This window comes from Rhinolophus sinicus, chromosome 16 (genome assembly GCF_057876585.1).
Source record: "Rhinolophus sinicus isolate RSI-liver-muscle chromosome 16, RSI-T2T, whole genome shotgun sequence".
NCBI lineage: Eukaryota > Metazoa > Chordata > Mammalia > Chiroptera > Rhinolophidae > Rhinolophus > Rhinolophus sinicus.
In genome coordinates this window covers 15,815,409-15,834,345 of record NC_142516.1, presented here as the reverse complement: position 1 = coordinate 15,834,345, position 18,937 = coordinate 15,815,409, and the positions used below count along the sequence as shown (strand labels likewise).

At 39.9% G+C, this 18,937-nt stretch overlaps 1 protein-coding gene across 4 annotated transcripts in view; it reads right to left on the bottom strand.

Annotated features, from left to right (window-relative positions):
* The window catches only part of ASTN2 (astrotactin 2), an 839,436-nt gene that overhangs the window by 310,635 nt on the left and 509,864 nt on the right, over positions 1–18,937 (bottom strand). For all 4 annotated transcript variants that reach the window (XM_074330924.2, XM_019731189.3, XM_074330925.2 and 1 more), the window contains one exon: positions 10,431–10,597. In XM_074330924.2, coding sequence (XP_074187025.2) covers positions 10,431–10,597 — 167 coding nt within the window. The remainder of the gene's footprint in view (positions 1–10,430; positions 10,598–18,937) is intronic.

Here is an 18,937-nt window from a genome sequence, read left to right as displayed (position 1 = left end):
GTATATCCTTTCACTAATTTGAAATGCTATTTTGTCATAACACTACATCCCTTTGCATACCATGTAGTGCAAAAACTACCTTGCCTAGACTTTTCCTGATTTAATTATCTGTTTATTCCTGCAAGAGTTCTACACAAGTTTAATTACTAGAGCTTCATAGTGCAGTTTGGATATAGTGAAGTAAGTCTGCTTCCCATCGTGAACACTAATTTTCTATTTCAAAATTTTCTCACTATTCTTACCCATTTTTCCTTCAGATTAATTCTAAAGTTGGCTTGTCAAGTTCCATATAAAACACTAATGGAATTTGGGGTAGTATTGCATTGAATTTGTAGACTAAATTGGGGGAAGGTTTAATTTTTTTTTTTCTTTAAGAAATACGTATTGAGAGTCAACTCTGTGCTAGGCACTGCTGACAGCTGTGGCAGAGATGGCGTCTTGTGTTCACCACACTGGGTTCTGTTCTTGGACATGTATTGTTGACAATGATTCTAAGCTTCCCTTGCAGTTGGGCCACAGGGACCATGTGACTGGATTCTGAAGGACGGAATCTGTGCTGACATGACACAACTCACTGACAGATCCAGCTCTTTTAAACATCCTGTGTGTTGGTCAAGCTTTCTCTTTTCCTGCTACGGACGGCTTGGGGACCAAATGTTCCAGATGCATCCTGCAGGAAGGAAGTGGGCTGCCTCACTCACAATGGATCTTGCATGAATAATAAACAAACTTCGGTGTGCAAGCTTCTGGTTTGGGAGGCTTCCTTTGTTACAGCAACATAGCTCATCTTATACTAGCTGACTGATACAGCATCTTTACAGTTGTGAATCTTGTAATTCAGAAAACGTAGTTTGCATCTCCATTTATTAAGTCTTCCTTTAAACCCTCCTTTAAGACTTTCGGTTGTAAAAGTCTTGCATATATCTTGTAGGGACCTTATATATAGACATTTACACAATACACCTCTAGAGGCATGTATTTTGGATCCAAGCCAAAAGAGTCCAAATCCTGATTCCACCACTTATTGACCGTGTGACCTTGGACAAAATGCTTAACCTCTCTGTACTTCCTTTATTTATCTCTAAAGAAATTTCATCATAGTGCCATTGTAAGAATTGCGTTATTTTTGGAATACAGTATGAAAAGCATAAAGTACAGCGATAGCTTCTTTTACTATAATCTTTTCCACTTCATCAATAGGATCAGTTTTTCACTTATGTTTTCCTTTATATTTTCTAGTTAGTTATTGCTGATATCGAGGAAAGCTATTACTGATCTGTGTAAGTTGATTTTTCATCCTACCACATTAGAAACTCATCAGTTCTAATATGTCTAACAGATTTTACCAGATGGATGAGTATATATTTGTCCAGTTTGAGTATTAGGATTATGCTAGCATTTGGAATATATTAGAAAACTGTCCTTTTATTGTCTTTCTCTAGATCGCTTTATAGAAGATAAAGGTTATCCATTCCTTGATGATTTGATAGGACCTGCCGATAATCTACTGGGCTTGATGTCTTCTTTTCAATGATAGCTATTTAGTTATCATGTCAGTTTATGTTATCTTTCTATTTAGATTTTCTACAGCATCATGGTTTTAAACTTGGTAATTTATATTTTCCAAGAAAATAATGCATTTTATCAAGACAGAAATTTATTGGTATAAAGTTGCACGCAGTATTCTCATTAAATTTGTTTTATCTTCTGTGCTCATACGGTTATGTCCGTAGCTCATTCCTAATGTGCTTATTTGTGTTCTCTCTTCTCTCGCCTTTGAACAGACTTTTGCATTTTATCGATGAGACTCCTTTCATGTCTTCCTATTTCATTTATTTCAGCGTTTGTTTGCATTAATTCCTTCCTGCTGCTTTCTTTGACTTTGTTTTAGAATTCTGTCTCTGGCTTCTTGAGTTGAAGTCTTCATTTGTTTATTTTCAATCTTTCTTGCATCTTAATAAATGCCTTGGAGCTTCTGATTACTGTTTGGTCCACACATTGCAAGAGTTTGATTTGCAGGCTTCCGGCTCCTGCTCATTTCTAACGAGGTGGTAATTTGAGGATTCGGTATTTTTTTCTTTACTTAGAAGGTTGTCGTTTTGTAATTCCCAAGTAGATAGATTCACCTCCTAGCTAGATTGGTGTTAACATCTAATATTATCACATTCTCGTCTGAGAATGTAGCTTGTACAATTTCTGCTTTGGTGAATTCATTGGGATTTCGTGCCCCCTAACTTAAGGAAGACACAAGGTGTCTAGTTCAGATTTGGGATCTAATTAAATCTGAGATCAAATAGAAGCTGTACCACTTACCAGCTATATGACCCTGATCAAATCTGTAAACTTCCCGAGGCCTCAGGGTCATAGTCTATTAAATGGGGACAATACTGATCCTTACCACAGAGCTGATGTGAGAATCAAAGACAACCTACACAAAAGATAAAATAGTATCTATTGTTTAGTAGACAATTTACACATCAGCTGTTATGGTAATCATTAGTGTTATTATGACTGTTCTATTATGATCTATGATTGTCATGTGATCTATTAGTGCATTTACACTTCCCAAGGCAAGCAAATTTATTTCCGGTGGTTTTCAGATCCTAGTTGCTGCCTTCTCTTTAGATTTCTTATAGCCAGTGGATTTGCCCTTCTTTGACTTTTCTTTTCTTTTTTATTTATTTATTCAAACTACATAATAGGCAACTTCTCTGTGCTATTCACTGAAAATAAATTTTATTCAAGATTCCACAGTCTAGTATAATTGTTTTCTATACATGACCTGATTTGTTCCTTATTTCAACCTGTGGTAGATAGAATAATGGTCCTCCAAATTGTCCACGTACTAATTCCCAGAATTTGTGAATGTGTTACCTTCCATAGTAAAAGGAACTTTGCAGATATGATTAACAATTTTCAGATGGGCAGGTTTTCCTGGATTATCTTGGTGAGCTGAACGTAATCATAAGGGGTCTTGTAAGAGCACAGGAGGCAGACAAGCGTCAGAGTCAGAGAAGACCATATGACTTGGAAGCTGGAGAAGCAGGCTGTGCCTCTGGTCTTGCAGTCTTGCCAATGCCTGGATTTTAGGAATTCTGACTGCCACAACTGTAAAGTAACAAATCTGTTTTGTTGTAAGCCAGTATGCTTGTGGTAATTTCTTTGCAGAAGCATTAGGAAACTAATGCATAGCACTCACAGTGAGGTATTGCTCCCATTTTCAGATAAGAAAACTGAGGTTTAGAGAATTTAAGCAACTTGCATGGAGATATATCATGTTAACAGTGGTGGTAGGAAGTTAACCTAGGAGTTCATATTTCAGGGAGAGAGAGAGAGAGAGAGAGAGAGAGAGAGAGAGAGAGAGAGAGAGAGAGAGACATAGAGAGACAGAGATTGTGTGTCCATATTACAACTGTAGGCTCATGGTGATTTTCCTTTGCTTGGGGGTAGAAGAGGATTCTGGCTCAGCAGGACAGGAAGGAGGGGAGATAAAAGGCCCAGGGTCGCTTAGTAAGACCCTAAGACATGCAGGGAGAAAAAAAATAGGCACTGATAAAGGTCAATATTCCTCCGAGTTTTGAAAGGTGAGCAGCTCTCTCCCTCAGGGTACCTCAGGGCACAGGATGATTTATGCAAAAGTCTGTTTAGTTGTTGGTTTCTTGTTTTTAATTTTATTTTTGTACCAAACGACATAATTATAGTGCTTCTTTAGAACACTCTGTCGTCTGGGAGATTTTCTTACAGAAATTCTAAAGAGTGCTGGATCACAGGAAACCTGCCAAGATGTGCAGGAGACTATATTTATACATATGCCAAAATGGAAAACATAAAATGAGTACAAAGATACAAACTGGGCATTTTAGCTGAAGGCAACGAACATGTTACCCTTAATATCCCCATCACATTACAGAGAGTACTGGAACTTGATGGGACTTTATAGCTTGTACCATAAAACCTTATACGTGTTTAGTCAAGAGCATGTTTTTCTTAGTCCTCATAGCAGCATCATGAGATGGGGACTTTCTTTTCCACCTTGCCATGCAGGATCCCGAGGCTTGGCATTTTCAACGCCTTGACCAAGATCCCATGGAAACTTTGGAAACATCAGAGCCTTGACTTTGGATCTTGACTCCACATCTAGTGCCTGTTCCACTTCAGCACACACGACTTCTTCCAACGTGCTTGTTTTTCCAAATAGCATTTATACCGTATTTCTTTATTTAGTCATGTGACTACTTTCTCAGCCACTCATTCCTCAATGGCTTATGGAATCAATACAATTATTCATTGGAATGCCTAGATTACAAACCATTTTTTTTTTTTTTTAACAGAGAAGGGAATCAAGTCCTAGAAAAAATGAAAAATAGAGAAAAGTGAAGGGTAAGAAGCACTCCAGGAACGGCACATCCCATAGACGTGGACCAATGTGAGAGATGAATCTAAGTGTCCTACAACCAAGGCAAGAGAGAAACCTATGCCTCTGAGCTTCACTGATCCTGATACCGATGAGAAATCCACCCTGGGGTCACCAGGGCCAGGACTCTTTGTGACCTAGCAGCTAAGGCCCTCCACTGCCTGAACCCCACTAACCAAAGTCACAGGAGTCTTTCTCATGAAGGTCCTCAGGATTATCTCAACATGATACAAAATGGAGTTTAGTGAAACTGTTCTCAGAGAGAGCTCTGTTGGAAGGGTTCACTTATGGGGAAAATTTAGAGTTTCTAGAAAGTCCACTTTGATTGCAATGTACTCCAGGGCATTCTTGAGAGGACAAGGGAGAGGAGAGGAGGGAAAGAAGGGAAAGGAAAGGAAAGGGAAGGGAAGAGAAGGGAAGGGAAGGGAAGAAAAGGTAATTTCATGAGGAACTCTGGGCCAAATTATATACCATATTGTATCTACTTTCAGACCCCCAACATTGGGAAGAAACACTAATATTTCAGCTAACACTAAAAAGCAAACCAAAAAGATTCTCTAATTAAACTGTCAAACTAGTGGTGGTAAAACATATCCTAATTTCAGAGATGTTAAAATGTGGAAAACATGGGCACCTTAGAACCAATGAAACACGGTATATTTCACCACTGCAGGACTTGTCAGAGCCTTTACCATCCACAAGTACACTGTGAACCTTCAAAAGGCAGTTATAGAATACAGATTTCCCCATGGGTCTGACCACTGAACTTCCCTATTTTGTCTTTAAAATAGTTCATGAAACTAATATTCCACAAAAGCCACACTGGAAAACACCTATCTGAACAAATGGATGGATTTCATGTGCTTCCATCAATTGTCTGTGAATATGACTTTCACCTGAGCTTTTGCAAATATTTCAAACAGCAGAGAGCATATGGTTGTAATGTTTAACAAGAACCTGGAACATAGATATTCTATGTTAACTATGAGTGGTAAATTCCACATCCTTCAATCAGGAGTCAGAGGGGTGAGAGCTCAGGCCTAAGCTAAACGTTGGAAACTGCAACGGAACAAGTGCTTGAATGAATGCCACCCTCCACCCCCAACACCTGTGCAAGTAGACACTGACAGTCTAAATTAAGATCTCGTAGTCCACTCTGTGGGTCATCGTTTTCTACTATTTGAGTGGACCCCAGCTTCAACAATGAAAATAAACAGCTTCCAGTTAATGACGGATTTTAAACACATGTATTTGTCTCCTCTCCCTCCTGAATCACTTAGAAATGACATTAAACATATAGGCTAGTAATAGGGCTATTTGAGGCTGGACATGATCTCTGAGGCCATGTTTTCAAATACATTTTCATTACATTTTTAATTCAATTATATTTAAACACATTGAATAGATTCAAATTAGAAGAGAGAAGCCTGGGATAGCTCCTGTCCCGATTTCACCTCCTAACTGGCTGTGACACCCTCTGGGCCTCATTTTCTTCCTCTAAATGATCTGAGAAATAGCGAAACTTCAAAAATATTGATGACATTGCTGACTATTTCTTACATAGAAATATATAAGAAACATTTTTCTTAGTGAATCATATGAGGAAAAGGTGTATACCCTCTGGGGGGAAAAAAAAAATCAGAAAAAAAAAAATCACAGCCTTCTTTTTCCTCAAGCAAGGACAACTATATAATCAACCTTTTTTTTTTTTCTGTTTACTTTGGTTGCCAAGAAGCACAGAGTTAAATTTATCTCATATTGAGACATTCTCCCATTTCAGGCTCCTGAAACCATCCTCTTCCTTACCCTTTCTCTCCTTAGAAGTGGCTTTGATCAGTCCTATCTGTAGAGTATCCATTATTTACAGGTTGGATTTATGTGCATAATATTAAGTTCTCTTGAAAGAATGCACAGTATACATTGTAAACATACACACACACACAGAGGAAACAAATACGGTTGCTAGGTAACCTGCCAAGGTCTTAGAGGAAGGTAATGTTCCCTCACCTATAAGATTTCTTTCTAAATGTGTCAGCTTAGTATTCAATGACCTTCTCAACCTATCTCAGATTTACCTGCTTCTCTACCATACGGGTACCTGTGCCCTACCAACGTCAGTCAGGACCAAGTGAGGCTCAAACACCTGTCCTCAGGGTTCTCTTTGCCTCCAATGAGCAAGGACTTGTACTCAATACTTCTGTGCGTTCTCAGCATCCCACAAAAGACTGGGCACGGAGTAGGTGCAACCAATCTGAGGTAGATAGATTCCTTAATTCAACAATTATGGTTTTGAAGAAGTCATTGGGCCAAACCATGGCGAATGACAACGGGGACACACATGTGACTAAAACCCAGTCCTTGCTCCTGAGGAGTTCACAGGGTGATGGGGAGCAGACAGGAAAGCAGGTAAGTCAACAGAGCAGGGGGACTCCCATGGGGAGAAGCATGGGTGGGGATGGAGGGGTAAGTGACCCCAGAGAAAGGATTCTTCACTCATTTGGGGGGAACTTGGCCTGACTCGAGGTTGATAACCAGGGTAGCTAGGCAGAGGTCCAGCCTGTGAGGGGTGTCATGATTTCACAGGGACACATTGGAACTTAAGGCTAAATGTAAACGGCCCTCCCCCTTGTAAGAGGGTCTTGTGGGTAGAAAGGGAAACATACCAACCAAAATAAAACAATAAAAAGTCCTTTCTTGGCATACCCTAACCCCACTCAATAATTATTAAGCCAATATTTAAACAGAATCCACTTGAAAGGACAAGATATTTTGTTATCTAGCTCCAGGGTAACTGCCCACCTCACCCCTGCACCCCTGTGGAGCTCAGAGAAGTCTTGCTGGAAATGGTGATGTGATGCCTGCACCGAGACTAGGAGATGACACTGAGCTGTCCAAGCTAAAGAGCCAAGGGCAAATGGCAAGGGTACAGGGGAGGAGGAAAGAAGAGGCAGAGGGAACAATGTCAAAATCCAGAAGCTGGAGCCAAGAGGCCAAATTCAGGAAGAGGGACATAGCTGGAAATCAGCTGGAAAGGCCGGACTGGGAACAACTTCCGTAGCCATGTTAACTGAGGAACTTCATTTAACAATTTTAAATCGAGCACCTACTATATGTTAGGCACTGTCCTAGGTACTGGAGATAGACGTAAACCAGACCTACAATTCAGTCATTGAATGATTAACTGAGGTGGCTTTATACCTATTAGACTAATTACAACGACAATTTACCAAGTGTTTCAATGTGCCAGCCTTTGTATAATTTCATGAAATCCTCATCATGATGCTACAGTCACATCTGATTCTGCTTGAGAGAAGAGGCTCAGAGAAGTTTAGGGATTGCTCAAAACCATAGGGCTAGAAGTGGCCAGTGGCCAGCAGTGACATCCAGTCTGTCTTGACTGAGACTGGAGCCAGGCTTGGGTTTGAATCTGATGCCCTTCCTTACCAGCTGTGTGACCTTGGGCAAGTTCCTCAACCACTCTGTGTCTGGTTTTCTTGACAGTAAAGGGGACCATAAGGTTATGTCCCTGTAGAGTTGTTCTGAGAACTAAATGGGCTAATGTGCACAACACACTTAGCGCAGTCGCGGCACACAGGGAGCGCTTTGTAAATGTTAGCTGCTATGATTGCAAAGGGGTTTGTTAAACTTGCACCCAATACACTCTTAGAAAAGTCAGAGGTTTGAGCAAGCTGAGAAGGTCCTCTTGAATGAGGGTTTGCTTTTCTTGCTTAATTCACCAGCATGCCATTTCTTTAGAACAACTTTTGCACAGTATCTGCTAATAGTTTTCATTGTTTTGTTTATAGTGCTTCTAATAATGGTGGGTAACTCCTCATTTGCATCCTTCGTAGACAATTTTCAAATGTGTTGACAGTGCGGTTGGTTTTAGGAGACCAGGGTTTTCTTTTTTTCTTTTTTTGTCCTGTTTATCAACATCTGAATGGGCTTCAACAGCTCACAGCACATTCCCACCCATTCAATCTAATTTAATGCTTTCAGAGACCTTTCCAGGTAAGGAAGGTTAGTTCTCCCTTGCCTCCCAGAACAGAAAACCAAGAGGCTGAGCATCTAGGGTCACTGAGCAAGTGGGGGGGGGGGGCTATTGTCTTTACTATCATTCACTTTAGTTATTTTAACAAACACAGACAGTTCTAACTCCCTGCAGGGCACGAATCCAAACAATTTTGCAAATATTCATGTAAATTGTGATGTAATTAATGTGATGCATTTAGTCTTTATAACAACTATGGAGAGATACTATTATTATCTCTATTTTACAGATGAGAAAACTGAGGCACAGGGACATTAAACAACTTGCTCAAGGTCACGCAGAGCATTACATTACTAGACCTGTGCAGTTGGGCATGTTACTTCACCTTCATGGAGTTTTATTAAGCGTAAATTATTTTGCACTCTCTACAGCGAATATTACATTGAGGTAGATATTGTTACAATTTTAGAGATGAGGAAACTGCAGGTCAGGGGTCCAAGGTCAGAGAGTTAAAGATCTAGGATTAGATCCCCACTCTGTGGATTTCCCTTGACCTCAGCAGAGTGCTATGGGTGGAGGGTGGTAAGAGTTACTAAATCGAAATCCGTTACTGGTGTCCCTGGGCTGTAGCTGTTATTGTTTGCAAGAGAAGGGCACCTCACCCAAAGTATGCAGGGAGAAAAATAACAATGATAAGAATATAACTGATTCTGTATTCAAGGCTCAGATCGAAGCCCATGCATAATTTACTGAACACTGCCCTGCAGTCACTTAAACGGTGGAGAGACAGACTACTATGAATTCAGGTCTGCATACACTAATTTAGTTCTTATTTATTCTACCGATGCATATCTAGGGCTGCTCCAACACCTGCTGGAAGGCACCTGAAGCCCCGAGTGTAACTGGGGCTAGGGAAGGAGATCCTGAAATAAACCCCGCAAGGAGAACTGGACCCCTCAGATGAGGACCATGCAGGTAAAACCAATTTTCTGTTAAACGGTGATTAAACCTATACATACCCGCCACCCTCTTTTTTGTAATATGCAAGACTGAAAAAGTTGTTACATGCCTTATTCTGCTTTTCTATCTTAGTAAAGCACTGAGTATACTTCAATGACTAACAGTCACGCGAGCATAGAATAATTTTTCTGAGTCACAGAATGTGAAAAGATGAGCAAATTTTCTAACACGAAGACATCACCAGAAAGGGAACACAGAGAAGCAGAACTGCTGCCATTTTCTTGAGTAGTTGCTGAGGACCGAACACAATGCTAGATGCTATGTATGTACGAAAGGGGTAGCGACCACTGAGTCCTCTACCTGGGAGACGAGGTACATTGGAAGAAAGGGTAGGCATTGTTGTCCAAAGATCTCATTTCACAGGTGGTTAAACACTGGCTCAGAGAGGGGAAGTGACTTGTCCCAGGTCACTCAGCAAGTTGGTAGTAACTAGTGTGTCCCTTCTTTCAATCTCAGGCTAATTTTAAAACTCCAATGAGCTTTTGGCATTTGTCTGCATTATTCCTTTCCACCTCGCTTCCCCCAGTTAATTATCCTTGCACTTAGGGTGCAGAGAAGCTAAACTTTGAACGTGGCACTACTAAATTCCTGCCGAAACAGAGTTGAAAGCCTGGGCGAAGCCTGTGTTCTTGGGACACCTACTGGTTTCTTAGTGCACCTGCGAGGGGCCTGCATCTGTCTCCTAACTACACTGACCAGGGCTGCAGGGCAATGCAGAAGGTGGAGGAGGGGAGGGAGAGCTGGGGGGGCAGATTTGGGCAGAAACGAATCCGGACCCCAAGACACAGCCTGAGCATGGGTTCTATTTATTATCATTCCTCCTCCATTCTTCCCAATAGCCAACAGAAGGTTATTCTTGCCTGTTGCCTCTTCGGCTGAAAGAGCAGAGGCAGAAAAGCCATTTCTTTGGAAGTCAGGCCCAATCTGACTGAGGTGTAGTTCCCGACCTTTATTCTGCATCCCCCATCGCTGGTCAGGGACTGGCTGGGCTTCGGGGACACTCACCCGCAGAACATGAAGATGGTGCTGGAGGTGGCGTCGTAGGGCAAAGGCAGCGTCTGCTGTAAGCACAGCTGCTCACAGCCGCCATTGAAGCCATCGGAGCAGTCGATGCCTTTGGAGTGATCGTAGCATCCAGAGCCATCCTTCATGGGCTTGAGCTCTTCAGGACACTGCTCCGAGAGAAAGAAACGGGAGTTATGGCTGAGGAGGCGGCGGATCCCATCACACCCTCTCCTCCCACCTTCTGAAAAAGTGCTGGTGTTGGGTACCAATAAGAAAGGTTCAAAGTTTCCTTTGGCCAACAAACAGCTGTGTGGCCTTGGGTAAGTCCCTTTACCTCTCCGAACCTCAGTGTGTCTACCTGTAAAACGGGCCTTTTGTCAATATCTGCCTGGTAGAGTTGTGAGACTGAAGGGAGATACTGTCTGCAAAGTGTTTAGAATGCTGTGGCTCCTGGGGCAATCATATAGCAAATATGCTATTGATATTGCAGGAATCATCATAACTATGTTTATTACAGTTGTTGAATAAGGTTTGCTGCTATAAAGGTCATTTACAGAAGCTGCCAGATACAGTTTAAAGAGCTCCTAGTCAACATGAGTTTAAATTCAAACTCTTCCCCTTCTCTCTGTCAGATCCAGAGCAAGATCCCCTCTCTGGGCCTCAACTTCTTTATCAGTTAAATGGGCACAGCACCTACACCTGTGAATTTGTTAAGACGCTTAGGCTGATCATGGAGGTGTGACCCAGTTTAAACTTCAAAATTTGGCCCCAATTTGGTACTCATCAAATGTGAGGTCTCTTCCTGTAGGTCCCGAATTTGTCACCACTTCTCCATCCTTGTGGCTGGAGCCCTGCATGAAATACCCTCAGACTCACATCAATGGCCTGTGAAGAGTCTGGCTTCCCCTACACCAGCCTCCCAATTGCCACTGGAGGGATATTTCTCAATAGCCTCACTTTCCAGCTTAAATAAATGAAGGTGTTTTAAACATCTACAATGACTGGCATTTCTGTCTAAGCAAAGCCCTCTGCCTTGCCAGGGGCACATTCATGCCTCCCGGGAACCAGATGGCTGCCCCCTGGCCCCTAAGAAACCCCAACGATGCCAACCTTGAGTGACCTCAGCCGCATGCTCTTGGCACCGGCTACGTGCCCTGTGAAAGGAAGGGCTTACACTGTAGGGGCAAGTGGCTATTTATTGAATTTAGTTTTCCATTATTTGATGAGGATGAGCTCATCTCCAGTCCAGCAGGTGGAGAAACGGTTCCAAGTCTCTGGCATTTGGGAGAGAAAATGAGGAACTAGGTTTCAATTTCAGTCACCCTGCTGGCAATTCCTGTCCACAAAGATTAACACCCAGAGCCCAGCCCTCTTCATCCATCACTGGACATTGCTGATTAAAACACCCTCCCAACGGATCTCTCCCTCCCAACCAGCACCCCGTTCTCTCCCCCTGCACAACATCAATAACAAAACACACACACACACACACACACACACACACACACACACACATTAATTTACAAAACACACAGTAACAAACAAAAGGCCAGCCCTCCTGGAAATTAAATTTTGTGTAAGAAGAATTCATAATTACAGACGCACAACCGAGTTGCTGGAGACATTTGAGACTGGCGCCAGGAAGGGTGACGGAGAAAGTAGGTTATAAATGGCCTTTGTCAAACTGCAGAAAAGGTTATATAAAACTGGCTACATTTTGTGCTTAAAAAGAAAAATCAATTTTCCGTGCAAGGAAAAGGCTGTACATATTAATACAAGCTCACAGAAAGCCTCTGCTTGTTTGGGAGCATTTACTGTCGGACAGGAGGGCACTTGGACATAGGGTCACTTGGAGCCATTTGCTGGTGCTATGGCTGTGTCTCTGTCTGTCAGCACAGACTCGGGTGAGCGCTGCTGAAAGGGACAGCTGACCTTCTCACCAGGTAACAGGAGCTATCTGGGACAGGGTGTCACTCACAGTTCCGCCCATCTCCTGCTGATTCCCAAACACGTGTGCTCTTTAATCCAGGCCCAATCTAAACACTTTACCTGTATTTTACTTCATCTTCACAGCAGACCTATGAGGTAGCATGGTGGGCTGATAATGCTCCCAAAGAGATGTCCACCTCCTGACCCCTGGGACTTGTGAATGTTACTTTCCATGGTAAGTAGATGTGACTTAATTAGCTCCTGAGATGAACAGATCACCTTGGATCATCCAATGCTGTTGCAAACATCCTCACAACGGAGGCACAGAGAGATTACGCCCACAGAGAAGAAGACCATCTGGAGGTAGAGCAGAGACTGGACTGATATGGCCACGAGCCTCACAGATGCTGCAGCCACCAGCAGTGGAAGAGGCTGAATTCTCCCCTACAGCTCTCGGGGGGTGGGCAGCCTTGCTGACATCTTGATTTCATGCTTCCAGCCTCCAGAGCTGGGAGAGAATACATTTCTGTTGTCTTCTGCCACCCAGTTCCTGGTAACGTGGTACAGCAGCCCTAGGAAACTAATACAATGCTTTCTGTTTCAAGCTGCTTGATTTGGGGGTTATTTGTTACGCGGCAATAGATAACCAACATGGTGAGACAAATGTGTCAAGTGCTTAGAACAGTACTCGGCAAATGGTACCTGCAGTTATGGGTATCCTGAAGGAACTCAGAATATAGTTTGAGAGATAAGAAATATATATCTCTGTCAGACACCAAGAAGGCAAGTATAACTCGAGAGGAAAAATGAAAACTCTGCTAAGATGAATGACTGGGGAATATCGGAATAGAGAGACATTGGTCAGGGGAGTCTTCTAAAGGTAGGAGCTGTCACTAGAGCAGAAGGGACACATCCTAGTATACTAGAAAGGGAACAAACAGAACCCTGGCGCAGGCACCACCACTCCCCTGCCCTGTGAACTTGGAGCTGCAGTGTCCTCTCTGCATGGGGGAGAAAGCTTAGAGATAAGAATGTGTGGGCTGAAAGCAGGCCTACATTCCATGCAGGGTTTCTGATACCAAGTATCTAGGCAAATGTTTCACCTCAGAGAAAGACTCACCTTCCTCATCCAGAGAATAATAATGCCTCTCCTGGAGTCAATTCTAAAGAGTCTATGAAAAAGCAACCTGAAGTGCCTGGCTCAGAACCAGCATATATTAGGCACTCAATAAATGAATACGATAGTTGCCTGTTTAATTATTTTAGGAAGCTGCCAAACTTTTCCAGGGTGGTTGTACTATTTTAAATCCCCACCAGCAATGTATGAGCAACCCAGTGTCTCCACATCCTCATCACTATTTGGTATTGTCAGTATGTTTTATTTTAGCTATCCTGATAGGTGTACAGTTATATCTCACTGTGGTTTTAATTTGCATTTCTCTACTAGTTAATGATGCTGAACATCTTTTGTGTTTATTTTCCATCTGTATATCCTTTGCAGTGAGATGCCTCTTGATGTCTTTTGCCCATTTTGTAATTGGATTTTTTGAGGTTTTTTTTTTACTATTAAGTTTTGAAGGTTCTTTATACATATACCCTCGACACTAGACTTTTGTCAGACATGTGATTTTCAAATATTTTCTCTCCCATTCTGTGATTTGTCTTATCTTCAAATGAGCTTTCACAGAGCAAATGTTTTTAATTTTGATAAAATCCAAGTTATCATTTTTCTCTTTTATGGACTGATCATACTTGGGAATCTAAGAACTTTATGCCAATTCCAAATCCCAACAATTTTCGTGTGTGTGTGTGTGTGTGTGTGTGTGTGTGTGTGTGTGTTCTGGAAGTGTTATAGCATTGTTTTACTGTTAATTCTATGATGCATTTCTAGTTAATTTTTGCATGAAATGTGAGGCTTAAATTGAGGTTTAATTTTTTTCTTTTTGCTTATGAATGGGCACTTCTTCCAGCACCCTGTTTTGAAAAGACCCCCTTTCTTCTGTTAAATTGCTTTTGTAACTTTGTAAAAACACAAATTTAGCTTATTTGTGTGGGTCATTTCTGGGTTTTCTATGCTGGTTCCATGAATGTATATATTTGTCCTTCCACTAGCACCACACAATTTGATTACTGTAGCATAAGGTCTAGATATAGGGTCAAGTGACTCCTTCTACTTTATTCTTCTTTTTCAAAATAAGTTTTTCCTGTTCTAGTTCCTGTACCCTTTCATATACATTTCAGGAAAAAAAATATTGCCTATATCTATAAAAAATTATGCGGCTGTTTTGATAGAAATTATATTAAACCTTTACATCAACATGAAGAGAACGGAGATCTTTACTATATTGAGTCTTCTAATCCATTCGTACCATTCAGTATGTCACTCCATTTATGTAGATGTTTTTTGGCTTTTTTTCATTGGCATTGTGTAGTTTTCAGCATACAGGCCGCATACATGTTTTGTTAGATTTACATCTAAGTGTTTCACTATTTTTCATTCTTTTAGCAATTGCAAATGGTACTTTAATTTTTATATCCGTGTCCACATGTTCATTGCTGGTATATAGAGATACGATTGATGTTGCATATTTTTCATGTATTCTGAGAACTTGAGGAATTCACTCGTTACTCCTAGGAGTTTATATGCAATTCCTTGAGACTTTCTACTTAGGTCATCACGTGATCTGCCAATAGGGGTAGTTTTATTTCTTCCTTTCTGATCTTTATGCCTTCTCTTTTCTTGCCTTATATGTTACAAGTGTCCCACAAAATTTTCTCTTTTCTCAGTTTCATTCAATTCAGTGTCATTTTTTTCCCTCTCGAGACTTCCTGGATTATTTAGAAGTGTATTGTGTAGTTTCCACATATATAGAGGTTTTTCTGTTATCTGTTATTGCTTTCTACTTTGATTCTAGTATGGCTGGAGAACATACTCTGTATGATTTGAATTGTTAAATTTGTTCAGAGTTTATTCATGGCCCAGGATGTGGTCTATCTTGCTAGGTGTTCCATACGCACTTAAAAAGAATGTGTGTCCTCTTTTTGTTGGACAGCGTGTTCTCCATTAACTAGATCCTTCTGGTTGATAATGTGACTGAGTTATTCTACAATGTTGATAGTCTAATTGTTCTAGCAGTTGTTGAGAGAGGACTGTTAAACTATCCAACTATGAATGTAGACTATTTTTCATTTCAGTTCTATTAGGTTCTGCTTCATATATTTTTAGCTCCGTTGTTTGATGCATGAATATTTAGGATTGCTATGTGTTCTTTGCGAACGACCCTTTCTTTATCTTATGATGCCCCTCACTAGTAACTTTCTTTGCTCTAAGGCCTGCTTTATCTGGTATTAATATAGCTTCTCCTGCTTTTGTTCGATTTGTGTGAGGTGTGACAATTAAGTCTGCGAACCTGTTGCGATGACGATGCTAATTTTTTTTGACATCAGAGGGATTATTCATTATGAATTTGTACCAACTGGACAAACAGTTAACCAAGTTTACTATTTGGAACTGCTGAAAAGGCTGAATCAAAAAGTTAGATGATCTGAACTTTTTGCCAACAATTCATGGCTCTTGCATCACGACAATGCACCAGCAAACATGGCACTGTCTGTGAGGGAGTTTTTAGCCAGTAAACGAATAACTGTATTGGAACACCCTCCCTACTCACCTGATCTAGCCCCTAATGATTCTTTTCTTTACCTGAAGATAAAGGAAATATTGAAAGGAAGACATTTTGATGGCATTCAGGGCATCAAGGGTAATACAATGATCACTCTGAAGGCCATTCCAGAACAAGAGTTCCAAAATTGCTTTGAAGGGTGGACTAGGCACTGGCATCGGTGCTTCCCAAGGGAAGTACTTTGAAGGTGACTAGTGATATTCCGTAAAGAGGTATGTAGATGTAGCACTTTTTCTAGGATGAGTTCAAGAACTTAATTGTCTTACCTCGTATATGTCTTTTTCTATATGTTTACTTTCAACCTGCCTAAATCATTGTGCACTGTACATTTCTTTTAGAGAGCATATATTTGGGTCATGTTTTTTAATCCTGTTTTTAATCTGTCAATTTCTGTCTTTTAATTTGTGTTCTTAGTTCAGTTACATTTAATGTGATTATTGATATTTTGGGACTTAAGTCTACTGTTTTATTTTCTGTTTCCTGATCTCTGTTTTTAATTTCTCAGATTTCTTTTTCTTGCTTTCCTGTGGATTATTTGAACATTTTTATAATTCCATTTTGATTTATTATAGTGTTTGGAGTACGTCTTTATATAGATTTTAGTGGTTGTTCTAGGAATGCATAACTTATCACAGCCTACAGGTGTCATCATTTCATCAGCTGAAGTGACTTACGTAGTCTCAGCAAAGAAGTAGAAGATATAAAGGAAAAGCAAATGAAAATTGTAGAACTGAAAAATACAGTAATTGAAATTTTTAAAGAAGCACAGTGTATTGCCTCAATAGGAGATGAAAAGGACAGAGGAAATAATCAGTGAATTTAAAGATAGAACAATAGAAATTACCCACTCTGAGCATTAAGATAAAATAGACTGAAAAAAAAGAAGAATACAGTTTCAACAACATGTGGAACTGTAAAATAAATATCTAACATTTATGTCATTGGAATCCCAAAAGGAGAGCAGAAAGAGAGTGGGAATCAAAAAGTACTCAAAGAAACAATAGCTAAAAACTTCTCAAATTTGGCAAAATGCATAAACATACACATTCAAAAAGCTGAGTATACCCCAACCAGGATAAACAAAGAAATCTACACCAACACATTATAGTAAAATTTCTGAAACACTTCTTAGTTTTTCAAGAAAAAAATATATTTTTTTAAAGCAAAGAGAGACAAATGACATCTTATGTATAGGAGAAACACAGTCTGAATGACGGCAGAATTATCATGGGAAGTCATGGAAGCCAGAAGAAAGTGGCACACCATTTTTCAAGTGTTGAATTAAAAAAAAAACCTGTCAACTCAGAATCCTATGTCCAATGAAATATCTTTTAGAAATGAAGAAAAAAATCAAGACATTGTCATATGAAAGAAAACTAAGAGAATTTGTCAACTGCAGACTTACTAAAAAAAAAAAAAAAAGAACGAGAACAAGAAGAACAAGAGCAAGAAAAGGAAGGAAGGAAGGAAGGAAGGAAGGAAGGAAGGAAGGAAAGAAAAGGAAGAAAGGAAGAAAGAAAAAAGAAAGACTAGCAAAAGTTTTCCAAACAAGAAATGGTAAAAGAAAGAATCTTGGAATATTGGGAGGGAAGAAAGAACGCAGTTAGCAAAAATGTGTGAATGCAATAGACCTTTCTTTTCCTCCTTAGCTTTCTACATTATGTTTGATGATTAAAGCAAAAATGATTGCCATGTCTGATGGGGTTGTAAATGTATTTAGAGGAATATTTAAGAAAATTATGTTATAAAGGGATGCTAGGGAGGTAAGGTTGATATATATACATATATATGCCCCCCAAAATGTATACACATTTTAATAAAGGAAAAAACTGTATTAAAATTGTAATACAATGAATGACACTAGCATTCATTTGATTAACACCATCTTTTGAGGGAACGTCATACTACATATTGCTACGATAATTCAATTCAACTTCAAAAAGTAATACATAGATAACATCTCTTAAAATGTGTACATTTTTTGGCACCCCTGGTATATATATGTTATATATATATATATAATATATATGTACATATAATATATATTATATATGTTATATATTATATATAATATATATTATATATAATAGATATTATATATAGTATATATAATAGATATTATATACAGTATATATAGTATATATATATAGTATATATGTATAGTATATATATTATATATGTGTGTGTGTGTCTGTGTGTGTGTATATATATATATATATCATGTTTCCCCGAAAATAAGACCTAGCTGGACCATCAGCTCAAATGCGTCTTTTGGAGAAAAATTAATATAAGACCCGGTCTTATTTTACTATAAGACCGGGCATAATATAATATAATACCAGGTTTTACATTAATTTTTGCTAAAAAAAAAAACGCATTAGAGCTCATTGTCTGGCTAGGTCTTATTTTCGGGGAAACACAGTAGCTCTTACTTGGCCTTTGCTGGCACGGGTCGGGGAGGGGCAAGGTTTTTCTGTGATGTTTGGCTGGAGTAGAATGGGTATTGTATAAACATTTTCTGACTTTTGGCTGAAAAGAGCAGGCTTTGGAATGGGTTTTTCCGTTTTCTTTTGGGGTGGGGGTGGGGTTCGGGGTGGGACATATGAGAAAAACAGAAAACCCAAGGTAGTGACACCGTATCTTTGTTTGAGTCCTCAATCCCTAGGCCATCTGTCTGCCTTCTTCTCTCCACTTTTTAGTCTTGTATTTTATATGTAACCTACAGCGGTTTCAGTTGTATTTAGTGGGAGGAACAGGGAAAAGACCTCTCCTCTCCCACAACCTGTTTTTACAAAGCCCTAGAGCTAAAATGGCTTTCTTATATTTTTAAAGTTTTGAGGTTTTTTGAAAGGAAGAATGTCAGACAAACAAATAATAAAAAGACTGCATGTGACT